The sequence below is a fragment of the Salvelinus fontinalis genome, chromosome 16 (assembly GCF_029448725.1).
Source record: "Salvelinus fontinalis isolate EN_2023a chromosome 16, ASM2944872v1, whole genome shotgun sequence".
Classification (NCBI taxonomy): Eukaryota; Metazoa; Chordata; class Actinopteri; order Salmoniformes; family Salmonidae; genus Salvelinus; species Salvelinus fontinalis.
This window is the reverse complement of record NC_074680.1, coordinates 44,196,194-44,223,290: the sequence shown is the minus strand read 5'-3', so window position 1 is coordinate 44,223,290 and position 27,097 is coordinate 44,196,194. Positions and strand designations below refer to the sequence as shown.

Below are 27,097 nucleotides of genomic sequence, written 5' to 3'. Positions count from 1 at the left end.
GTAATTAAAGGGATACTTTGGGATTTTGGCAATAAGGCCCTTTATCTACGTGCCCAGATTCAGATGTACTCATGGATACCATTTTTATGTCTCTGTGTCCAGTATGAACGTTAGAGGTAGTTTCGGCAGCCAATGCTAACTAGCGTTAGCGCAATGACTGGAAGTCTATGGGTATCTACTAGCATTCTAAACTATCTCTAACTTCCTTCATACTGGACACAAAGACCTTAAAAATGGTATCCTGTGGGAGTTGGCAGCATGCGCTGTGATATGGGCTGGTGTGGATAAAGTGCCAGGGCCGAATTCTTGTCCCAGTCCACCCCTGATAAGAAGCTGTTACTGCGTTCTTTATGTTTTTATGTTTTTCTATGGAGGAATGCTGTATCTTTTCGATGTTATGGTTTTGATCGTAAAGACTATCAACTGGAAAATTAGCACCACAATGTTACACTCCAAACTTGTTTCAACATTTCAATATTATTTTACCAAGGTCAATTCCCATTTTTTAAAGCACAGAACTGTCGTACTCCGAAGACAGGCAGCTGGAGGTCTGGGTCTAAGCATCAAAGTAAGTGGTTCCATTTTCATCAATACAAATATTTTGCCTCTATTGGGAGATTTGAATGCATACATGGTATAGATGAGGAAGTTCCTGTTACTGTGTCTGCTAGATCTACATGGTATAGATGAGGAAGTTCCTGTTACTGTGTCTGCTAGATATACATGGTATAGATGAGGAAGTTCCTGTTACTGTGTTTGCTAGATCTACATGGTATAGATGAGGAAGTTCCTGTTACTGTGTCTGCTAGATCTACATGGTATAGATGAGGAAGTTCCTGTGTCTGCTAGATCTACATGGTATAGATGAGGAAGTTCCTGTTACTGTGTCTGCTAGATCTACATGGTATAGATGAGGAAGTTCCTGTTACTGTGTCTGCTAGATCTACATGGTATAGATGAGGAAGTTCCTGTTACTGTGTCTGCTACAGTTGAAGTCAGAAGTTTACATACACCTCAGCCAAATACATTTAGACTCAGTTTTTCACAATTACTAACATTTAATCCAAGTAAAAATTCCCTGTCTTAGGTCAGTTAGGATCACCACTTTATTTTAAGAATGTGAAATGTCAGAATAATAGTAGAGATAATGATTTATTTCAGCTTTTATTTCTTTTATCACATTCTCAGTGGGTCAGAAGTTTACATACGCTCAATTAGTATTTGGTAGCATTGCCTTTAAATTAATTAACTTGGGTAAAACTTTTTGGGTAGCCTTCCGCAAGCTTCCCACATAAGTTGGGTGAATTTTGGCCCACTCTTCCTGACAGTGCGGGTATAACTGAGTCAGGTTTCTAGGCCTCCTTGCCTGCACACACTTTTTTGATTCTGCCCACAAATGTTCTATAGGATTGAGGTCAGGGCTTTGTGATGGCCACTCCAATACCTTGACTTAAGCAATTTTGCCACAACTTTGGAAGTATGCTTGGGGTCATTGTCCATTTGGAAGACCCAATTCCGACCAAGCTTTAACTTCCTGATGGATGTCTTGAGATGTTGCTTCAATATATCCACATAATTTCCATGCCTCATGATGCCATCTATTTTGTGAAGTGCACCAGTCCCTCCTGCAGCAAAGCACCCCCACAACATGATGCTGCCACCCCCTGTCACGAATCCCGCCGAAGATGGTGCCTCTTCCTGTTCGGGCGGCGCTCGGCGGTCGTCGTCACCGGCCTACTAGCTGCCATCGATTCCCTTCTTTTTGTTTCTGTTAGTTTGGGCTGATTGGGTGCACCTGTTTTGAGTTTAGTTTTGTGGGCTATTTAAGGGCAGTGGGCCCGCTGGCTTTTGTGCGGGCTTGTTTTTCTGTTCGTTGGTGTTGGTATTTTAGGTGGATGCTATTTTTCCGGACAGTTTAGTCCTGTGTGTTTGGACTGGTATTTTTCATGCGCCTGTGTGTTGGGCATGACCGTTTTCACTGTCGTCAGGAATAAAGATCCACGTTCCAAGATCCATGATGGTCATTATGGCCAAACAGTTGTTTCATCAGACCAGAGGACATTTTTCCAAAAAGTACAATCTTTGTCCCCATGTGCAGTTGCAAACCGTAGTCTGGCTTATTTATGGCGGTTTTGGAGCAGTGGCTTCTTCCTTGCTGAGCAGCCTTTCAGGTTATGTTGATATAGGACTCCTTTTACTGTGGATATAGATACTTCTGTACTTGTTTCCTCCAGCATCTTCACAAGGTCCTTTGCTGTTATTCTGGGATTGATTTGCACTTTTTGCACCAAAGTACGTTCATCTCTAGGAGAAAGAACGCATCTCCCTCCTGAGCAGTATGACGGCTGCGTGGTCCCATGGTGTTTATACTTGCGTACTATTATTTGTACAGATGAAGTGGTACCTTCAGGCGTTTGGAAATTGTTCCCAAGGATGAACCAGACTTGTGAAGGTCTACAATCTTTATCTGAGGTCTTGGCTGAGTTCTTTTGATTTTCCCATGATGTCAAGCAAAGAGGCACTGAGTTTGTAGGTAGGCCTTGAAATACATCCACAGGTACACCTCCAATTGACTCAAATTATGTCAATTAGCCAATCAGAATATTCTAAAGCCATGACATAATTTTCTGGAATTGTCCAAGCTGTTTAAAGGCACAGTCAACTTAGTGTGTGTAAACTTCTGACCCACTGCAATTGTGATACAGTGAATTATAAGTGAAATAATCTGTCTGTAAACAATTGTTGGAAAAATACTTGTGTCATGCACAAAGTAGATGTCCTAACCGACTTGCCAAAACTATAATTTGTTAACGAGAAATGTGTGGAGTGGTTGAAAAACGAGTTTTAATGACTTCAACCTAAGTGTATGTAAACTTCCGACTTCAACTGTATATCAACGTACAGTTCTCTGTGGAATGAAACTCTGATCTGCTTGCTTGTTCGGTGCATATTTTCCGTAGATTTATATAAATGTTACACTTTGTGATTAATAATGACCTTTCTCTTGTGACTCTCAGGGAGGTGCTGAGCATAAAGTACCTGTGGTCATTTCAAAGATGTTTAAAGATCAAGCAGGTAAATATTGAATGTTTCTCCCAGCGATGTGGCCTGAAACATCTGACATTTACACTGCTTTTATGAAGGATATCCATTTACACCATTTTAGGTGAAGTTGCCTTTATGTCATGTAGTTACTGTATGACTACTAAACCAGAATGCAGATGCTCAGCTATAGATGGAAAACTGCTGATGAGGTATATAGCAAAGGTTTAATTGTAATGGATAGAAACTAGACACGTTCTGTTTCAACTTAGCTATTAGAATCCCCCCCGCCCTTCTTTTAGTGAAAGCGTGAATTCATGCCTCTAATAACCCAGAGAGAAAGTTAACATCCTGCCTCTAATAACCCAGAGAGAAAGTTAACATCCTGCCTCTAATAACCCAGAGAGGAAGTTAACATCCTGCCTCTAATAACCCAGAGAGTAAGTTAACATCCTGCCTCTAATAACCCAGAGAGGAAGTTAACATCCTGCCTCTAATGAACCAGAGAGGAAGTTAACATCCTGCCTCTAATAAACAAGAAAGGAATGTTAACATCCTGCCTCTAATAAACAAGAAAGGAACGTTAATATCCTGCCTCTAATGAACCAGAGAGGAAGTTAACATCCTACCTCTAATAACCCAGAAAGGAAAGTTACCATCCTGCCTCTAATAAACCAGAGAAGAAGTTAACATCCTGCCTCTAATAACCCAGAGAGGAAGTTAACATCCTGCCTCTAATAACCCAGAGAGGAAGTTAACATCCTGCCTCTAATAAACACAAACGGAAAGTTAACATCCTGCCTCTAATAACCAAGAAAGGAAAGTTAACATCCTGCCTCTAATAACCCAGAGAGGAAGTTAACATCCTGCCTCTAATAACCCAGAGAGGAGGTTAACATCCTGCCTCTAATAACCCAGAGAGGAAGTTAACATCCTGCCTCTAATAACCCAGAGAGGAAGTTAACATCCTGCCTCTAATAACCCAGAGAGGAAGATAACATCCTGCCTCTAATAACCCAGAGAGGAAGTTAACATCCTGCCTCTAATAACCCAGAGAGGAAGTTAACATCCTGCCTCTAATAACCCAGAGAGGAAGTTAACATCTACATGCCTCTAATAACCCAGAGAGGAAGTTAACATCCTGCCTCTAATAACACAGAGAGGAAGTTATCATCCTGTTTCTAATAACCCAGAGAGGAAGTTAACATCCTGCCTCTAATAACCCAGAGAGGAAGTTAACATCTACATGCCTCTAATAACCCAGAGAGGAAGTTAACATCCTGCCTCTAATAACCCAGAGAGGAAGTTAACATCCTGCCTCTAATAACCCAGAGAGGAAGTTAACATCCTGCCTCTAATAAACCAGAGAGGAAGTTAACATCCTGCCTCTAATAAACAAGAAAGGAATGTTAACATCCTGCCTCTAATAAACCAGAGAGGAAGTTAACATTCTACCTCTAATAACCAAGAAAGTAAAGTTAACATCCTGCCTCTAATAAACCAGAGAAGTTAACATCCTGCCTCTAATAACCCAGAGAGGAAGTTAACATCCTGCCTCTAATAACCCAGAGAGGAAGTTAATATCCTGCCTCTAATAAACACAAACGGAAAGTTAACATCGTGCCTCTAATAACCAAGAAAGGAAAGTTAACATCCTGCCTCTAATAACCCAGAGAGGAAGTTAACATCCTGCCTCTAATAACCCAGAGAGGAAGTTAACATCCTGCCTCTAATAACCCAGAGAGGAAAGTTACCATCCTGCCTCTAATAACCCAGAGAGGAAGTTAACATCCTGCCTCTAATAACCCAGAGAGGAAGTTAACATCCTGCTTCTAATAACCCAGAGAGGAAGTTAACATCCTGCCTCTAATAACCCAGAGAGGAAGTTAACATCCTGCCTCTAATAACCCAGAGAGGAAGATAACATCCTGCCTCTAATAACCCAGAGAGGAAGTTAACATCCTGCCTCTAATAACCCAGAGAGGAAGTTAACATCCTGCCTCTAATAACCCAGAGAGGAAAGGTAACATCTACATGCCTCTAATAACCCAGAGAGGAAGTTAACATCCTGCCTCTAATAAGCCAGAGAGGAAGTTAACATCTACATGCCTCTAATAACCCAGAGAGGAAGTTAACATCCTGCCTCTAATAACCCAGAGAGGAAGTTAACAACCTGCCTCTAATAACCCAGAGAGGAAGTTAACATCCTGTCTCTAATAAACCAGAGAGGAAGTTAACATCCTGCCTCTAATAACCCAGAGAGGAAGTTAACATCCTGCCTCTAATAACCCAGAGAGGAAGTTAACATCTACATGCCTCTAATAAACCAGAGAGGAAGTTAACATCCTGCCTCTAATAACCCAGAGAGGAAGTTAACATCCTGCCTCTAATAACCCAGAGAGGAAGTTAACATCCTGCCTCTAATAACCCAGAGAGGAAGTTAACATCCTGCCTCTAATAACCCAGAGAGGAAGTTAACATCTACATGCCTCTAATAACCCAGAGAGGAAGTTAACATCCTGCCTCTAATAACCCAGAGAGGAAGTTAACATCCTGCCTCTAATAACCCAGAGAGGAAGTTAACATCCTGCCTCTAATAAACCAGCGAGGAAGTTAACATCCTGCCTCTAATAAACACAAACGGAAAGTTAACATCCTGCCTCTAATAACCAAGAAAGGAAAGTTAACATCCTGCCTCTAATAACCCAGAGAGGAAAGTTAACATCCTGCCTCTAATAACCCAGAGAGGAAGTTAACATCCTGCCTCTAATAACCCAGAGAGGAGGTTAACATCCTGCCTCTAATAACCCAGAGAGGAAGTTAACATCCTGCCTCTAATAACCCAGAGAGGAAGTTAACATCCTGCCTCTAATAACCCAGAGAGGAAGATAACATCCTGCCTCTAATAACCCAGAGAGGAAGTTAAAATCCTGCCTCTAATAACCCAGAGAGGAAGTTAACATCCTGCCTCTAATAACACAGAGAGGAAGTTATCATCCTGTTTCTAATAACCCAGAGAGGAAGTTAACATCCTGCCTCTAATAACCCAGAGAGGAAGTTAACATCTACATGCCTCTAATAACCCAGAGAGGAAGTTAACATCCTGCCTCTAATAACCCAGAGAGGAAGTTAACATCCTGCCTCTAATAACCCAGAGAGGAAGTTAACATCCTGCCTCTAATAAACCAGAGAGGAAGTTAACATCCTGCCTCTAATAAACAAGAAAGGAATGTTAACATCCTGCCTCTAATAAACCAGAGAGGAAGTTAACATACTACCTCTAATAACCCAGAAAGGAAAGTTAACATCCTGCCTCTAATAACCAAGAAAGGAAAGTTACCATCCTGCCTCTAATAAACCAGAGAAGTTAATATCCTGCCTCTAATAACCCAGAGAGGAAGTTAACATCCTGCCTCTAATAACCCAGAGAGGAAGTTAACATCCTGCCTCTAATAAACACAAACGGAAAGTTAACATCGTGCCTCTAATAACCAAGAAAGGAAAGTTAACATCCTGCCTCTAATAACCCAGAGAGGAAGTTAACATCCTGCCTCTAATAACCCAGAGAGGAAGTTAACATCCTGCCTCTAATAACCCAGAGAGGAAAGTTAACATCCTACCTCTAATAACCCAGAGAGGAAGTTAACATCCTGCCTCTAATAACCCAGAGAGGAAGTTAACATCCTGCTTCTAATAACCCAGAGAGGAAGTTAACATCCTGCCTCTAATAACCCAGAGAGGAAGTTAACATCCTGCCTCTAATAACCCAGAGAGGAAGATAACATCCTGCCTCTAATAACCCAGAGAGGAAGTTAACATCCTGCCTCTAATAACCCAGAGAGGAAGTTAACATCCTGCCTCTAATAACCCAGAGAGGAAAGTTAACATCTACATGCCTCTAATAACCCAGAGAGGAAGTTAACATCCTGCCTCTAATAACCCAGAGAGGAAGTTAACATCCTGCCTCTAATAACCCAGAGAGGAAGTTAACATCCTGCCTCTAATAACCCAGAGAGGAAAGTTAACATCCTACCTCTAATAACCCAGAGAGGAAGTTAACATCCTGCCTCTAATAACCCAGAGAGGAAGTTAACATCCTGCTTCTAATAACCCAGAGAGGAAGTTAACATCCTGCCTCTAATAACCCAGAGAGGAAGTTAACATCCTGCCTCTAATAACCCAGAGAGGAAGATAACATCCTGCCTCTAATAACCCAGAGAGGAAGTTAACATCCTGCCTATAATAACCCAGAGAGGAAGTTAACATCCTGCCTCTAATAACCCAGAGAGGAAAGTTAACATCTACATGCCTCTAATAACCCAGAGAGGAAGTTAACATCCTGCCTCTAATAAGCCAGAGAGGAAGTTAACATCTACATGCCTCTAATAACCCAGAGAGGAAGTTAACATCCTGCCTCTAATAACCCAGAGAGGAAGTTAACATCCTGCCTCTAATAACCCAGAGAGGAAGTTAACATCCTGTCTCTAATAAACCAGAGAGGAAGTTAACATCCTGCCTCTAATAACCCAGAGAGGAAGTTAACATCCTGCCTCTAATAACCCAGAGAGGAAGTTAACATCTACATGCCTCTAAAAAAACAGAGAGGAAGTTAACATCCTGCCTCTAATAACCCAGAGAGGAAGTTAACATCCTGCCTCTAATAACCCAGAGAGGAAGTTAACATCCTGCCTCTAATAACCCAGAGAGGAAGTTAACATCCTGCCTCTAATAACCCAGAGAGGAAGTTAACATCTACATGCCTCTAATAACCCAGAGAGGAAGTTAACATCCTGCCTCTAATAACCCAGAGAGGAAGTTAACATCCTGCCTCTAATAACCCAGAGAGGAAGTTAACATCCTGCCTCTAATAAACACAAACGGAAAGTTAACATCGTGCCTCTAATAACCAAGAAAGGAAAGTTAACATCCTGCCTCTAATAACCCAGAGAGGAAGTTAACATCCTGCCTCTAATAACCCAGAGAGGAAGTTAACATCCTGCCTCTAATAACCCAGAGAGGAAAGTTAACATCCTACCTCTAATAACCCAGAGAGGAAGTTAACATCCTGCCTCTAATAACCCAGAGAGGAAGTTAACATCCTGCTTCTAATAACCCAGAGAGGAAGTTAACATCCTGCCTCTAATAACCCAGAGAGGAAGTTAACATCCTGCCTCTAATAACCCAGAGAGGAAGATAACATCCTGCCTCTAATAACCCAGAGAGGAAGTTAACATCCTGCCTCTAATAACCCAGAGAGGAAGTTAACATCCTGCCTCTAATAACCCAGAGAGGAAAGTTAACATCTACATGCCTCTAATAACCCAGAGAGGAAGTTAACATCCTGCCTCTAATAAGCCAGAGAGGAAGTTAACATCTACATGCCTCTAATAACCCAGAGAGGAAGTTAACATCCTGCCTCTAATAACCCAGAGAGGAAGTTAACATCCTGCCTCTAATAACCCAGAGAGGAAGTTAACATCCTGTCTCTAATAAACCAGAGAGGAAGTTAACATCCTGCCTCTAATAACCCAGAGAGGAAGTTAACATCCTGCCTCTAATAACCCAGAGAGGAAGTTAACATCTACATGCCTCTAAAAAAACAGAGAGGAAGTTAACATCCTGCCTCTAATAACCCAGAGAGGAAGTTAACATCCTGCCTCTAATAACCCAGAGAGGAAGTTAACATCCTGCCTCTAATAACCCAGAGAGGAAGTTAACATCCTGCCTCTAATAACCCAGAGAGGAAGTTAACATCTACATGCCTCTAATAACCCAGAGAGGAAGTTAACATCCTGCCTCTAATAACCCAGAGAGGAAGTTAACATCCTGCCTCTAATAACCCAGAGAGGAAGTTAACATCCTGCCTCTAATAAACCAGCGAGGAAGTTAACATCCTGCCTCTAATAAACCAGAGAGGAAGTTAACATCCTGCCTCTAATAACCCAGAGAGGAAGTTAACATCCTGCCTCTAATAACCCAGAGAGGAAGTTAACATCCTGCCTCTAATAAACCAGCGAGGAAAGTTAACATCTACATGCGTCTAATAACCCAGAGAGGAAGTTAACATCCTGCCTCTAATAACCCAGCGAGGAAGTTAACCTCCTGCCTCTAATAACCCAGAGAGGAAAGTTAACATCCTGCCTCTAATAACCCAGAGAGGAAGTTAACATCCTGCCTCTAATAACCCAGAGAGGAAGTTAACATCCTGCCTCTAATAACCCAGAGAGTAAAGTTAACATCCTGCCTCTAATAACCCAGAGAGGAAAGTTAACATCCTGCCTCTAATAAACCAGAGAGGAAGTTAACATCCTGCATCTAATAACCCAGAGAGGAAGTTAACATCCTGCCTCTAATAAACACGAAAGGAAAGTTAACATCGTGCCTCTAATAACCAAGAAAGGAAAGTTAACATCCTGCCTCTAATACACCAGAGAGGAAGTTAACATCCTGCATCTAATAACCCAGAGAGGAAGTTAACATCCTGCCTCTAATAAACACGAAAGGAAAGTTAACATCGTGCCTCTAATAACCAAGAAAGGAAAGTTAACATCCTGCCTCTAATACACCAGAGAGGAAGTTAACATCCTGCCTCTAATAACCCAGATAGGAAGTTAACATCCTGCCTCTAATAACCCAGAGAGGAAAGTTAACATCCTGCCTCTAATAACCCAGAGAGGAAGTTAACATCCTGCCTCTAATAACCCAGAGAGGAAGTTAACATCCTGCCTCTAATAACCCAGAGAGGAAGTTAACATCCTGCCTCTAATAAACCAGCGAGGAAGTTAACATCCTGCCTCTAATAAACCAGAGAGGAAGTTAACATCCTGCCTCTAATAACCCAGAGAGGAAGTTAACATCCTGCCTCTAATAACCCAGAGAGGAAGTTAACATCCTGCCTCTAATAAACCAGCGAGGAAAGTTAACATCTACATGCGTCTAATAACCCAGAGAGGAAGTTAACATCCTGCCTCTAATAACCCAGCGAGGAAGTTAACCTCCTGCCTCTAATAACCCAGAGAGGAAAGTTAACATCCTGCCTCTAATAACCCAGAGAGGAAGTTAACATCCTGCCTCTAATAACCCAGAGAGGAAGTTAACATCCTGCCTCTAATAACCCAGAGAGTAAAGTTAACATCCTGCCTCTAATAACCCAGAGAGGAAAGTTAACATCCTGCCTCTAATAAACCAGAGAGGAAGTTAACATCCTGCATCTAATAACCCAGAGAGGAAGTTAACATCCTGCCTCTAATAAACACGAAAGGAAAGTTAACATCGTGCCTCTAATAACCAAGAAAGGAAAGTTAACATCCTGCCTCTAATACACCAGAGAGGAAGTTAACATCCTGCATCTAATAACCCAGAGAGGAAGTTAACATCCTGCCTCTAATAAACACGAAAGGAAAGTTAACATCGTGCCTCTAATAACCAAGAAAGGAAAGTTAACATCCTGCCTCTAATACACCAGAGAGGAAGTTAACATCCTGCCTCTAATAACCCAGATAGGAAGTTAACATCCTGCCTCTAATAACCCAGAGAGGAAAGTTAACATCCTGCCTCTAATAACCCAGAGAGGAAGTTAACATCCTGCCTCTAATAACCCAGAGAGGAAGTTAACATCCTGCCTCTAATAACCCAGAGAGGAAGTTAACATCCTTCTTCAGAGAGCCATGGAAATCTTTTCACCAGTTCAGAAGTGTCATTGTTTTGTAAATCGCTACTGCAAATGACTTATTAGTTCCATATTTCATGGTTTCCTGTGTATCTGAGAGCTCTATGGTGTCAGTGGAGATTAAGCAGACAGGAACATTGATTGCTATTTCCATCATGAATGGGAATTAGTAATTATTTTCAAATGTTTTCATTAACCTTTGACACTCAACGATTGCCGCCTGCAGCAGATCAAACTGGGAAGCTATTCGTTGGGGACGCTATGTTACAGGTTAGTACACTGGCTCTTTACTTTTATCTGTCAAAGCTGCCTGAGGTCAGAGGTGAGAGACAGAGAGATATGCTCTTTGAATTTTAATTGAGCTGCCCTCTTCCATTGGAGTGTGAGTTGTAATTTCAAAAGATGCTATTTGACATTGCTATTTTGATCATAGATCCAAACCGATAAACAAAAGTGTATATTTATTTAATTAAACTTTTCTGCTCTATGTATGTACTGTATGTTCTCTCATCAGATTCAACACATGGTTGTAAAATTACCAAAGGATATTTACAATGACACTTTTAAATTAGGATGTTGTTTGCTAACTGTGCTTCATACTTTCTCCTTTACTCTGTTTAGATCAATGGCATTAATGTCGAACATTGTAGTCACGAAGAAGTTGTGAGTATAATTTAATTAGCTGCTGCACAGACATTGTCGCGTACTCTTTTCCCAGATTTGAAAGCAAAATCATTCCCTGTGATTGCCAAAAGCTGAGACATGCTTCGTCAAGCGAACGGAGCTCTGTCATGTCATACAGGAGACTAATTTAGTTTGTCTTGTTTTCTCGTCCTGACTGTGACAAATCGATATGGAGTATATTCATTAGACAAAAGCTGCACAGAACTTGAGTCTCCGAGTTTAGGAGAGCTATCAGCGATTCTCTTTCTCACTCTCTCTCTCTCCTCTTCTCGCTCTCTCCTATCCCCTCTCTCTCTGTCTCTCCTCTCTCTCTCTCTCCTCTCTCTGTCTCTCCTCTCTCTCTCTCTCCTATCTCTCTATCTCTATGTCTCTCCTCTCCTCTCTCCTATCCCCTCCATCTCTGTCTCTCCTCTCTCTCTCTCTCTCCTCTCTCTCTCTCCTATCTCTATATCTCTATGTCTCTCCTCTCCTCTCTCTCCTATCCCCTCTATCTATGTCTCTCCTCTCTCTCTCTCTCTCCTCTCTCTCTCTCCTATCTCTATATCTCTATGTCTCTCCTCTCCTCTCTCTCCTATCCCCTCTATCTATGTCTCTCCTCTCTCTGTCTCTCCTCTCTCTCTCTCTCCTCTCTCTCTCCTATCTCTATATCTCTATGTCTCTCCTCTCCTCTCTCTCCTATCCCCTCTATATCTGTCTCTCCTCTCTCTCTCTCTCTCCTCTCTCTCTCTCCTATCTCTATATCTCTATGTCTCTCCTCTCCTCTCTCTCCTATCCCCTCTATCTATGTCTCTCCTCTCCTCTCTCTCCTATCCCCTCTATCTCTGTCTCTCCTCTCTCTCTCTCTCTCCTCTCTCTCTCTCCTATCTCTCTATCTCTGTCTCTCCTCTCCTCTCTCTCCTATCCCCTCTATCTCTGTCTCTCCTCTCTCTCTCTCTCTCTCTCTCTCTCTTTGTCTCTCTCTACGTAGCTCCAAACAGCTGTTCTCTTCTATTCACCTCCAGAACGTCAGAGACATCATGAGCAATTCACTTTGGGAAAATGTAAAGCGTATAAAGCCAAGCTGTCTCAGTAGTCACCGGCTGTAGCAATAAGGGCAAACGACTGATGTGTTGTGGGGAAGAAATAGAATATGTTAATTGTTGACGATAAAGTCGAGGGTAGTTGGAAAGGAAAGGCTTTCATTTGGATACACATCTGAAAAATAAGCATGAACATTTGTATAATTGTAGGCCTACTGCTAAAAAAAAACAACGTATTTCTTGACTTGCCTCTGTCTGTGCCATAACAAGTGCAGATACCTTCTAGAAATCAGATAATGGGTTTGTGTGATCTCAGACATTGAGAGGGTAATTACTTTATATTATTGGCTTGTATTTTGCTAGCTTCTCACCAGGCAAATGAATGGCTATATTTGAGGTTATGGTATTGTATGTGATTACTGAAGTGACATCAATTCAGACAGGGCTTAACTGCTGATTGCATATTCTGTATTTTGCTCAAGTGGTGCGTTGCATGTGCTTAAGTGCTGTACAGCTACATGTACTTGTGGCTTGCTATTTTATTCATCTGAGATGACAAGCTGTCATCTTCTCTCTCTCTCTCACTCATCCTCCCTTGCTCTCTCTCTTTCTCTCATTCTCCATGTCTCGCTCTCTCTCTCTTATCCTCCCTACCTCTCTCTCTCTCTCTCTCTCTTATCCTCCCTACCTCTCTCTCTCTCTCTCTTATCCTCCCTACCTGTCTCTCTCTCTCTCTCTTATCCTCCCTACCTCTCTCTCTCTCTCTCTCTCTCTCTCTCTCTCTCTCTCTCTCTCTCTCTCTCTCTCTCTCTCTCTCTCTCTCTATCTCTCTTATCCTCCCTACCTCTCTCTCTCTCTCTCTCTCTCTCTCTCTCTATCTCTCTTATCCTCCCTACCTCTCTCTCTCTCTCTCTCTTATCCTCCCTACGTCTCTCTCTCTCTCTCTCTTATCCTCCCTTTCACTCTCTCTTTCTTTCTCTCTCTCTCTTTCTCTCTCTCTCTCCTCTGGCAGGTTCATCTCCTGCGGACTGCCGGGGAGGAAGTCACCATCACTGTTCGTTTCCTCAGGGAAGTTCCGTCTTTTCTAAAGCTCCCATTGGGTAAGAGTTCTGAGTGGATTTACCATTACGTTAGATGTTTCATGTCGTATTCTGTTCTGTAACTACGCATTCAAAAAATGGAGAGGGAAGCTCAAGTGAAGCCCGTCAGTTGTTTGACTGTCGCCTGGCCATTCTTTACTCAACCCATTCTTCATGAGGCCTCCTTTGTCTTACTAGGCTCCCGAGTGACTCAGCGGTCTAAGGCACTTGCATCTCAGTGCTAGAGGCGTCACTACAGATACGCTGGTTCAAATCCAGGTGGTATCACAACCGCCCGTGATTGGGAGTCCCGTAGGGTGGCGCACAATTGGCCCAGCGGCGTCGTCCAGGTTTGACCGGTGTAGGCCGTCATCGTAAATACGAATTTGTTCTTAACTGACTTGCGTAGTTAAATAAAAATACATTTTTATTAACCTCTAACTGAGGTTTGCTTTATTCTTTAGAAGATTGGCTGGAACAGTAACTGAGGCTTCAGTACCTCAGCTAATGTCACATCAAACACCTGCATTTGTCTCTGTTGGCTTCCCTGCTACAGCGAGGAGACACAGTAAAGGGGAAAGTCATGCAACAGGCTGCTGTCATCTTTTTTTTTTCTCTGTTTTTGACCATGTGATCCAAAAAAAACGGTTGGCACCCAATAGCTTTGATGTCCAGAATCCTAGCAACCTTATTGAGTCTGGAAATGGACCTTTGAAGTTGTCGGCTTGATGAGTCAACAATGAAGAAGTAAAGCTTTATGCTGATTGGTTGGACGAGAGAGTGGAAAAAGAGCTCCATTCGACCTAGTTGTATTCTTAGCTATGCTAATGAACCACATGGTTCGGGTCCCAGGCTAGACACATACTAACACAAGGCCCCCTTTAGATTCTCTACTGACTGGCCATGCAGTTATGATAGATGAGGTGCCCAGAGAATCAGCCAGGGTGGTATGATACCTAAGGTGCCCAGAGAGTCAGCCACGGTGGTATGATACCTGAGGTGGCCAGAGAGTCAGCCACGGTGTTATGATACCTGAGGTGCCCAGAGAGTCAGCCACGGTGTTATGATACCTGAGGTGCCCAGAGAGTCAGCCATACTGTTATGATACCTGAGGTGCCCAGAGAGTCAGCCATACTGTTATGATACATGAGGTGCCCAGAGATTCAGCCATGCTGTTATGATACCTGAGGTGCCCAGAGAGTCAGCCATGCTGTTTGGTCGCTGCTTGTGTGTTTTTTTTGTAAACTTTTGGATTGAGGGAACAATGATGCCTCTATACTGTATACAATGTTTATCATCAATACATTCGATATATATATATATATATATATTCTGTTTATATATTCTGTCTATATATATTCAATATTCTGTCTGTTTATTCTGTTTACTGTTTACATCATATCACTAAATCACATTCTGTTCATGCACTGTACATGAACCTGGCCTATGAAGGTGATTCTGTTTTAGAGCCTAAGACTGATTCTTAGGCTGATTCTGAGGCTGATTCTGAGGCTGATTCTTAGGCTGATTCTTAGGCTGATTCTGAGGCTGATTCTGAGGCTGATTCTTAGGCTGATTCTGAGGCTGATTCTGAGGCTGATTCTGAGACTGATTCTGAGACTGATTCTCAGGCGGATTCTCAGGCGGATTCTCAGGCGGATTCTGAGGCTGATTCTGAGACTGATTCTGAGGCTGATTCTGAGGCTGATTCTGAGGCTGATTCTGAGGCTGATTCTGAGGCTGATTCTGAGGCTGATTCTGAGGCTGATTCTGAGGCTGATTCTGATGCTGATTCTGAGACTGATTCTGATGCTGATTCTGAGACTGATTCTGAGACTGATTCTGAGACTGATTCTCAGGCTGATTCTCAGGCTGATTCCCAGGCGGATTCTCAGGCGGATTCTGAGGCTGATTCTGAGGCTGATTCTGAGACTGATTCTCAGGCTGATTCCCAGGCGGATTCTCAGGCGGATTCTCAGGCTAAGGCTGATTCTCAGGCTACTTCTGAGGCTGATGTTCAGGCTGATTCTGAGACTGAGGCTGATTTTCAGACTGATTCTCAGGCTGATTCTGAGACTGAGGCTGATTCCCAGGCTGATTCTGAGACTGAGGCTGATTTTCAGGCTGATTCTCAGGCTGATTCTCAGGCTGAGACTGAGGCTGATTCTCAGGCTGATTCTGAGACTGAGGCTGATTCTCAGGCTGATTCTGCAGCTGAGGCTGAGCTCATTAAGTAATTCATGTTTCAACAATATAACATTTGCTCTCATGGTTTCCAGGCTCTCCTGTTCCACCCGCTGATCAAAGTAGCAGAGTCTCTTCACCACTATTTGACAGTGGTTTACATTTAAATGGGAATTCTAGCAACACAGTAAGTAAACCGTTATGCAATTGCATAGTTTTTCTTCCATTTAAATGTGCTTGTGATTCCGGTAGCATGCATTAACGTCACACTAATACACAGTGACAATTTGAGAATGTTCCCAATACCCGGTTTGAGGATTTGATATCTGGTTTAGACTGAGGGAGGAGGTGAGGATGGAAGTTGACAGGTATTCCTACAGTCACCCCGTAGCCAGATTTTAAAGCACGGTTCTTGAAATAAACAAAGCATTGCTACTACAAACATACTCACTTGGCAGTGAACCAATGATGTAGATGGAAGACAATCAGAGTGATCTTAGCATGGCAAAGTGACGTTGCAGCTCCCAGATTCTGTAGTATTAGTGGATATGACAGGGACTAGTTTAGGAGGGCAGGATACTGTTGTGACCCCTCATATGGAATCCCAGAGCGGATAGGTAGCCTACATTCTGTAGTATTAGTGGATATGACAGGGACTAGTTTAGGAGGGCAGGATACTGTTGTGACCCCTCATATGGAATACCAGAGCGGATAGGTAGCCTACATTCTGTAGTATTAGTGGATATGACAGGGACTAGTTTAGGAGGGCAGGATACTGTTGTGACCCCTCATATGGAATCCCAGAGCGGATAGGTAGCCTACATTCTGTAGCGATGCCATTTCATAGTAACATCTCACTCTCATGAGACCTGTCTCCCTGAACAACACCTTGAACCTCTGTGATATAATGGCAACAGGGGAAACTGAGTGTACTATTGAAACCGAGACCATTAGTACATGCTACAAAAATATTTTACTGGCCAATTGTTCCTTGTCTTGCAGCTAGATTGTGAGTGATTTCCCATTCTATATTCTTCACCGTGATTTGAATGTTCCTGGTCTAAAAAACACTGCAGAATATTTTGCCAGCCTGCACATTTCCTGTCATGCAAATAGACCTCCTTGCAAATGCGATCTATACATTCACACCTGATGGAAACCAAAAGCACACTCCAATTGGGTTTTGTAATCTCTAGTATTGGCACCTGGCTGACCATATCGCTTTATTATGAATGAGTGCAGCGTATTCAATTCTCAAAAGACTTAATTCCATGATAGTCTATGAACATGAAATATTTAGGATGAGCAGGAAGAGCGTCAGAAGGCCCCTTTTCAGAGGAAATCCAGCCCTGTGTCTGTTCAGTTTATTGTTATCGTCCAGAACAGCTAGAGAATGTCAATCCTGGAGCACTGAGCGTCGTGTACTGCATTATCACTGCATTATCACTGTATTCATTGCAGTATCGCTGCATCATCGCTGCATTATTACTGTATTAACGGTGGTGTCACTGTATACTCACTGCATAATCACTGCATAATCACTGCATATTCACTGTATTAACAACATGGGCACTGTATTTGCTGCAGTATCACTGCATAATCGCTACATTACCACTGCACTATCACTGTATCGACAACATGTTCACTGTATGTGTTGCATTATCTCTGCATAATCGCTACATAATCACTGTATTACCACTGTATTGACAACACGGTCACTGTAGTCACTGCAGTATCACTGTATACTCACTACATACTCACTGCAGTATCACTGTATTAACAACATGGTCACTGTATTTGCTGCATTATCACGGCGGTATCACTGCACAGTCACTACATAATCACTTCATTATCGCTGCAGTAACAGCATGGGTGCCATATTCACTGCAGTAAAACTGTATAATAACTGCATTATCACTGTATTAACAACATGGTCACTGTATTTGCCACTGTATACTCACTGCATAATCACTACATAATCTCTGCATTATCACTGTATTAACAACACGACCACTGTATTCACTGCAGTATCACTGTATACTCACTGCATAATCACTACATATTCACTGCATTATCACTGTATTAACATCATGGCCACTGTATTCACTGCAGTATCACTGTATTTGCTGCAGTATCACTACATAATCACTGCATTATCACTGTATTAACATCATGGCCACTGTATTCACTGCAGTATCACTGTATTTGCTGCAGTATCACTACATAATCACTGCATTATCACTGTATTAACAGCATGGTCACTGTATTCGCTGCAGTATCACTGCATTAACTATATTATCATTGTAGTCACTGCACTATCATTGCATTCTTGTGTTCTTTTCAACTGTGGGAGAACATACTCTGACACATGCTTACCTATGCGTAAACAACTCAGGTTTGACTTAATGTGACATCATGAATCAGCTGGCTGGGTTCTCACAATAGATCAGCTGTCTGGGTTCTCATAATAGATCAGCTGGCTGGGTTCTCATAATAGATCAGCTGTCTGGGTTCTCATAATAGATCAGCTGTCTGGGTTCTCACAATAGATCAGCTGGCTGGGTTCTCACAATAGATCAGCTGTCTGGGTTCTCATAATAGATCAGCTGGCTGGGTTCTCATAATAGATCAGATGTCTGGGTTCTCATAATAGATCAGCTGGCTGGGTTCTCACAATAGATCAGCTGGGTGGGTTCTCACAATAGATCAGCTGGCTGGGTTCTCATAATAGATCAGCTGGCTGGGTTCTCATAATAGATCAGCTGGCTGGGTTCTCAATAGATCAGCTGGCTGGGTTATCATAATAGATCAGCTGGCTGGGTTCTCAATAGAACAGCTGGCTGGGTTCTCATAATAGATCAGCTGGATGGGTTCTCATAATAGATCAGCTGGCTGGGTTCTCATAATAGATCAGCTGGCTGGGTTCTCATAATAGATCAGCTGTCTGGGTTCTCATAATAGATCAGCTGGCTGGGTTCTCATAATAGATCAGCTGGCTGGGTTCTCATAATAGATCAGCTGGCTGGGTTATTATAATAGATCAGCTGGCTGGGTTCTCATAATGGATCAGCTGGCTGGGTTCTCATAATAGATCAGCTGGCTGGGTTCTCATAATAGATCAGCTGGCTGGGTTCTCAATAGATCAGCTGGCTGGGTTCTCACAATAGATCAGCTGGCTGGGTTCTCATAATAGATCAGCTGGCTGGGTTCTCATAATAGATCAGCTGGCTGGGTTCTCATAATAGACCAGCTGTCTGGGTTCTCATAATAGATCAGCTGGCTGGGTTCTCATAATAGATCAGCTGTCTGGGTTCTCATAATAGATCAGCTGGCTGGGTTCTCATAATAGATCAGCTGGCTGGGTTCTCATAATAGATCAGCTGGCTGGGTTCTCAATAGATCAGCTGGCTGGGTTCTCAATAGATCAGCTGGCTGGGTTCTCATAATAGATCAGCTGGCTGGGTTCTCAATAGATCAGCTGGCTGGGTTATCATAATAGATCAGCTGGCTGGGTTCTCATAATAGATCAGCTGGCTGGGTTCTCATAATGGATCAGCTGGCTGGGTTCTCATAATAGATCAGCTGGCTGGGTTCTCATAATAGATCAGCTGGCTGGGTTCTCATAATGGATCAGCTGGCTGGGTTCTCATAATAGATCAGCTGGCTGGGTTCTCATAATAGATCAACTGGCTGGGTTCTCATAATAGATACATTAAATTCTGAGGTTGAGAAGGCAGGTGGCTGACAAACACAATTAGCTGGCCAGTTTTCTCACCAGAAAAGACCCTCACTAGGTCAACAACATACAATAGCAAAAGCTCCAAGCTATGACAAACTGCTCCAGTCAAGAGTACTAACACGAGTCTATTTTGTTTTATTATTCTCAAAGCGTTTGTTTTTATTCGGGCTTTTTTTCGATGCAGAATCAATTATGCATCCTAGTGTTTTTCATAGTGAGAAAGTAGGACTGAAATGACAGTCATGATTTAGTTTGTTTGGTTTCTTCTACAGAATGATATAATATAGCAGTGAACAACCTTTCAACCATGTAGACTAAATACTGGGAACCATGTAGACTAAATACTGGGAACCATGTAGACTAAATACTGGGAACCATGTCGACTAAATACTGGAAACCATGGTTGACTAAATACTGGAAACCATATAGACTAAATACTGGAAACCATGTAGACTAAATACTGGAAACCATGTAGACTAAATACTGGGAACCATGTAGACTAAATGTAGACTAAATACTGGAAAACATGTAGACTAAATACTGGAAACCATGTAGACTAAATACTGGGAGCCATGTAGACTAAATACTGGAAACCATGTAGACTAAATACTGGAAACCATGTAGACTAAATACTGGAAACCATGTCGACTAAATACTGGAAACCATGTAGACTAAATACTGGGAACCATGTCGACTAAATACTGGAAACCATGTAGACTAAATACTGGAAACCATGTCGACTAAATACTGGAAACCATGTAGACTAAATACTGGAAACCATGTAGACTAAATACTGGAAACCATGTAGACTAAATACTGGAAACCATGTAGACTAAATACTGGAAACCATGTAGACTAAATACTGGAAACCATGTAGACTAAATACTGGAAACCATGTAGACTAAATACTGGAAACCATATAGACTAAATACTGGGAACCATGTAGACTAAATACTGGAAACCATGTAGACTAAATACTGGAAACCATGTAGACTAAATACTGGAAACCATGTAGACTAAATACTGGAAACCATGTAGACTAAATACTGGAAACCATATAGACTAAATACTGGGAACCATGTAGACTAAATACTGGAAACCATGTAGACTAAATACTGGAAACCATGTAGACTAAATACTGGGAACCATGTAGACTAAATACTGGAAACCATGTAGACTAAATACTGGAAACCATGGTTAACTGGCCTTTTTTCACCTGATTCTCTCTGCAACTAAAGGAGGTACGATCTTAGAAAGAAAGGTGTTATATTCAACATAAAAGGGTTCTTTGGCTATCCTTCAAAGGAGAACCCTTTTTGGTTCCAGGTAGAACCATTTTGCTTCCAGGTAGTACTCTTTTGGGTTCCATGTAGAACCCTTTCTGCAGAGAGTTCTACCTGGATCCCAAAACGGTTCTACTTGGAACCCAAAAGGGTTCTCCTAAGGGGACAGCCAAAGAACCCTTATGGAACCCCTTGTTTCTAAGAGTGTAGATGACACTGCTGGTGGGTAAACATAGTGCCCTGTATTTACATAGTTAACACATAATGCTTAACCCAGACAATATTTCCCCACTATTTTGCCTTCCTTTAGCATTCTTGTTTGCTTGCCTGCAGGTGATTATAATTCTCTAAGCTTGTCATCTCCTGTATGTGGCGTTGACATTGAAATGATTGACAGTGTTTTCCTTTCATTGCCCCCAGGACAGGTTCCTATGGATTCATTTACATGCCTCCAAATAATTACGCTTCGGTCTATTTGTCATCTCAGAAATATCACGAGCTATGGAAGAGTGAATGATTTGAAGGACAAGAGTGGCAGCTTAGCATCTTGTTTCCCAGGTCCTTGGTGAAACCTGACACCTCGTCACTCTAATCCGTGTTGACGTGCAGATAGTATTCCATTTCTTGTAATCTTTACCACCCCCTTGCGCAGCACAACTTGAAAGTCAAGTGTAATTATTAAGCATTGGTCTCTAATTGCTCTCTACATGACCTGACAAAGGGAGAATCGTTTGCTCTGGAAAGTAGACATAATTGGCTATAGCCTTTGATTTGCTCAGAGGGTAGGAAAAGCAAATAATTTGTGCAAGAAAATGTGCCAGGTGCTGCGATTGACTTGTAGAGAAATGCCATTGTGAAATCCCAGGACACAGTAAGTAAAAGGTGTGCTCGCTAGGTGACCATAATGATCACCAATAATTAATAGCATACAGTATCTAGGAAGTAACAAGGATATCATCCTGTCAAGTGCAAAAGGAACTGAAAGTAGGACATTGGTGTTTTCGAATGCACTTTGAATGCACAATGATCAAAGTGAACTAGCCTGTGATTGAGAGGAGACCATCACTGTCTTCTTCACTTGTACCATGTAGGCTCCATCCTCGCCTTCCTCACCCTCGGCTAATGAACCAAAGTATGAGAAGCGCTGGCTGGATGCAGTGTCCCTACCCTTGTTGATGGCCCGAGTCTCCAAATACAAAGCCGGAACGGATAAATTAAGGTAAGGTAATCCTGTGTGATGAAATTCACCTCTGAGGCGCACAGTTCACCCAGCACTGCTGTTGGTTTTGTGAGCACTTTTCATTTAGGTGAAAGGTTGTAACTCCAATATCTATGCACAGGCATGCAATGTGTTAAAAGGTCAGCGCTGCTGCAGGGCCAAGACGGCAAAGCCATGATAGGATGGGAAGGTTTAACTTTAATACACTGGATTGGTTCTTTTAGAGATATAAACAATATCAAATGAAGGCAGGAAATCCCAGGAAATGTTATTTTCATTCCTTCCTCTGCTAGATAACATGATGTCAGAGATACGGCAGTCCTCTAGAACCCTAATGGAGCTGTTATTTAGAAATTAATAAAGTGGTAATCAATGGGTATCTTTCTTACTTAGAACTGAAATAAGTTATTGCTGTTAGTCACAACCTGATACCATGTGGTGGATTATGGTGCTCGTTTCTGTCAATTCCAAAGAAAAATGTATACTATGTATGAAAAGAGTGGAAGTATATATTTTTTTTCCCGAATTTGTATTGATACCCATAATCACACTTGTCACGGTTAATCCGTGAAGACGAGACTGAGTGGACATATTTTATGAGAAGTAAAGCATTGCTTCAGCATATTAATGGGAAGATTTAAGATCCTTCAAATAAACATAAAACAGAGTTTGAGTGGACGGACGTATGGCTGATGAAAACAACTTCTTGATTGCAGATATTCCATTTTATGAGTTCAATCTAATTAAGGATGATACCTTATTAGGTGTTATTGCCGTTAACAACGTGGCATAACTTAATTTGAATAACTGATTGGTTATGATTAACTTTTTACCAGAATGTGTATGTAAACATGAGACACGAATCATCTGTGAACAAGATCTTTCTCTCTCTTGTCATCATTATCCAATTTGTAAGTCGCTCTGGATAAGAGTGTCTGCTAAATGACTTAAATGTAATGTAAATGTAATTACCCCCATCGTCTACATCATTGTCTCCACCGTCTGCATCAGTATCCCACCAGATGCATCATTATCCCCACCAGCTACATCATTATCCCACCAGATAAATCATTATCCCCACAATCTACATCATTATCCCTACCATCTACATCATTATCCCCACCAATTACATCAGTATCCCCACCGGCTACATCAGTATCCCCACCAGCTACATCATTATCCCACCGGCTACATCATTATCCCCACCAGCTACATCATTATCCCACCAGCTACATCATTATCCCCACCAGCTACATCATTATCCCACCAGCTAAATCATCCCACCAGTTAAATCATTATCCCCATGGTCTACATCGTTATCCCGCCAGCTGCATCATTATCCCCACCAGCTACATCATTATCCTCACCTTCTAAATCATTATCCACAACTGCTACGTCATTATCCCCACCAGCTAAATCATTATCCCAACCAGTTACATACTTATCCCACCGGCTACATCATTATTCCCTCCGGCTACATCATTATCCCCACCATCTACATCATTATCCCTACCAATTACATCATTATCTCCATTGGCTACATCATTATCCCACCGGCAACATCATTATCCCCACCATCTACATACTTTCCCCCACCCGCTACATAATTATCCCCACCAGCTACATCATTATCCCTACCAGCTACATACTATCCCAACCAGTTACATAATTATCCCACCGGCTACATCATTATCTCCACCGGCTACATCATCATCCCACCGGCAACATCATTATCCCCACCATCTACTTCATTTCCCCTACCAGCTACATCATTATCCCCACCAGCTACATCATTATCCCCACCATATACATCATTATCCTCACCATATATGTCATTATCCCCACCATCTACATCATTCTCCCCACCATATCATCATTATCCCCACCGTCTACATCATTATCCCCACCATATCATCATTATCCCCACCAGCTACATCATTTTCCCCACCAGCTACATCATTATCCCACCAGCTCCCTGTCTCTATTGCTCTTATTAAAGTCTCTATTGCTCTTGACACCCCCTGAAAAAGCGTGTGCGAGCAAGGAGGCCTACAAACCTGACTCAGTTACACCAGCTCTGTCAGGAGGAATGGGCCAAAATTCACCCAACTTACTGTGGGAAGCTTGTAGATGGCTACCCGAAATGTTTGACCTAAGTTAAACAATTTAAAGGCAATGCTACCAAATACTAATTGAGTGTTTGTAAACTTCTGACCCACTGGGAATGTGATGAAAGAAATTAAAGCTGAAATAAATAATTCTCTCTACTGTTATTCTGAATTTTCACTTTCTTAAAATAAAGTGGTGATCCTAACTGACCTAAAACAGGGATTTTTTACTGGGATTAAATGTCAGGTATTGTGAAAAACTGAGTTTACTAGGGTAGGGGGCAGCATTCGGAATTTTGGATGAAAAGCGTGCCCAAATTAAACTGCCTGCTATTCAGGCCCAGGAGCTAGGATATGCATATAATTGGTAGAGTTGGATAGAAAACACTCTAAAGTTTCCAAAACTGTTAAAAATAATGTCTGTGAGTATAACAGCACTGATATGGCAGGCGAAAACCTGAGGAAAATCCATCCAGGAAGTACTGTTATTTTGAAAGGCTGTTTTTCCATTGAAAGCCTATCCACCATACAAAGACTTAGGACCCAGTTCACGATCTCTATGGCTTCTTCTACATGTGGCCAGTCTTTAAGGATTGTTTCAGGCTTTTACTCTGACAAATGAGGGAGAAACAGCACTTTCAATGAGTGGACAGTGGAAATTTCAGCGCGTGATCGGGAGCGTTCCTTTCTTGTTTCTGCTTTTCTATTGACGAAGCTTTTGTCTGGTTGAAATATTATTGATTATTAATGACAAAAACAACCTGAGGATAGATTTAAAAAATCGTTTGAAGGGTTCTACGAACTTTTATTGTACTTTTCTGACTTTTCATCTGAATGTTGAGAGCGCGCTTTGTGCCTTTGGATTACTGAACTAAACGCACCAACAGAACTGAGGTTCTCGGACATAAAGAGGGACATTATCGAACAAAACAAACATTTATTATGTAACATGGAGTCCTGGGAGTGCCACCTGATGAAGATCATCAAAGGTAAGTGATTCATTTAATCGCTATTTCTGACTTTTGTGATTCCTCCTTGGCTGGAAAATGTCTGTATGGTGTTTTGTGGCTAGGCGCTGTCCTAACATAATCGCATGGTGTGCTTTCCCCGTAAAGCCTTTTTGAAATCTGACAGCGGCTGGATTAACAAGACGTGTATCTTTAATCCTATGTATAACACTTGTATTTTTCATCAATGTTTATGATGAGTATTTCTGTAATTTGATTTGTCTCTCTGCAATTTCACCGGATGTTATTTGAGACAATGCATTACTGAACATAACGCGCCAATTTAAACTGAGGTTTTTGGACATAAAGAGGGAATTTATTGAACAAACCGAACATTTATTGTGTAACATGGAGTCCTGGGAGTGCCACCAGATGAAGATCATCAAAGGTTAGTGATTCAATTTAATGCTATTTCTGACTTTTGTGAGTCTTCTCCTTGGCTGGAAAATGACATAATTGCATGGTGTGCTTTCGCCATAAAGCCTTTTTTGAAATTGGACACTGTGGTTAGATTAACAAGAAGTTGGTGTATAATAAAATGGTGTATAATACTTGTATATTTGAGGAGTTTTAATTATGCGATTTCTCTTGTTTGAATTTGGCGCCCTGCAATTTCACTGGCTGTTGTCGAGGCTAGTGTCAAAATGATACCAGAGAGGTTAAATGTATTTGGCTAAGGTGTATGTAAACTTCCGACTTCAATTGTATATTATATAATTTGCGGTGTCAGTTGAAAGCCCAAAACATTGTCAAAGACTCGGGGTCACCGAAGTCATAGACTGTTCTCTACCGGAGCACCAAGTCTCGGACCAAAAGTCTCCTTTACAGCTTCTACCCCCAAGCCATACGACCGCTGAACAATTTACCAAATTGTAAAGCGTCTGTGTGTAGATGGTGAGATGAGTCAGAAGCAGGACAGCAGATATGAGTAATGAAAGCAATTTACACAATAAGATTACAATACACGTTGTATAAATATAAGGCCACAAATACGGACCGTAATACAATAAACAATTACTCACAAACAAACATGGGGGAACAGAGGGTTAAATAATGAACAAGTAATTGGGGGATTGAAACCAGGTGTTTAAGACAAAGACAAAACAAATGGATAATGAAAAGTAGATTGGCTGTGGCTATAAGGCCGGTGACGTCGGCCCGCCGAACGTCGCCTGAACAAGGAGAGGGACCGACTTCGGCGGAAGTCCTGAAACAAACGGCCACCCGGACTATTTACATTGACCCCCCCCCCCCCCCCCCCATTTATTTTTACACTGCTGCTACTCACTGTTTATTATCCGTTTTTTATTTTTTATTTACTGTGACGGCCTACCTCGGCAAAACCCAGACATCGCAGGGCCAATTGTGCGCCACCCTATGGGACTCCCAATCACAGCCGGATGTGATACAGATCTATCCTCCTCTTGGATTAGTCTCACAGCTATCCATCTCCCTCCTCTTGGATTAGTCTCACAGCTATCCATCTCCCTCTTCTTGGATTAGTCTCACATCTATCCATCTCCCTCCTCTTGGATTAGTCTCACATCTATCCATCTCCCTCCTCTTGGATTAATCTCACATCTATCCATCTCCCTCCTCTTGGATTAGTCTCACAGCTATCCATCTCCCTCCTCTTGGATTAGTCTCACATCTATCCATCTCCCTCCTCTTGGATTAGTCTCACATCTATCCATCTCCCTCCTCTTGGATTAGTCTCACAGATATCCATCTCCTTCCTCTTGGATTAGTCTCACAGCTATCCATCTCCCTCCTCTTGGATTAGTCTCACAGCTATCCATCTCCCTCCTCTTGGATTAGTCTCACAGCTATCCATCTCCCTCTTCTTGGATTAGTCTCACAGATATCCATCTCCCTCCTCTTGGATTAGTCTCACAGCTATCCATCTCCCTCCTCTTGGATTAGTCTCAGAGCTATCCATCTCCCTCCTCTTGGATTAGTCTCACAGCTATCCACCCTCTCCTCTTGGATTAGTCTCACAGCTATCCACCTCCCTCTTCTTGGATTAGTCTCACAGCTATCCACCCTCTCCTCTTGGATGAGTCT

At 42.1% G+C, this 27,097-nt stretch overlaps 1 protein-coding gene across 3 annotated transcripts in view; it reads left to right on the top strand.

Moving 5' to 3' along the window:
- sntg2 (syntrophin, gamma 2) overlaps positions 1 to 27,097 on the top strand; it is a 94,246-nt gene that overhangs the window by 31,367 nt on the left and 35,782 nt on the right. Inside the window, exons 3-9 of one of the 3 annotated variants that reach the window (XM_055865505.1) lie at positions 512 to 568; positions 3,018 to 3,075; positions 10,938 to 10,981; positions 11,333 to 11,374; positions 13,427 to 13,514; positions 15,773 to 15,864; positions 21,791 to 21,918. In XM_055865505.1, the coding sequence (XP_055721480.1) occupies positions 512 to 568; positions 3,018 to 3,075; positions 10,938 to 10,981; positions 11,333 to 11,374; positions 13,427 to 13,514; positions 15,773 to 15,864; positions 21,791 to 21,918 (509 nt within the window). The remainder of the gene's footprint in view (positions 1 to 511; positions 569 to 3,017; positions 3,076 to 10,937; positions 10,982 to 11,332; positions 11,375 to 13,426; positions 13,515 to 15,772; positions 15,865 to 21,790; positions 21,919 to 27,097) is intronic. The other 2 variants (XM_055865507.1, XM_055865506.1) reach the window with 2 other exon arrangements.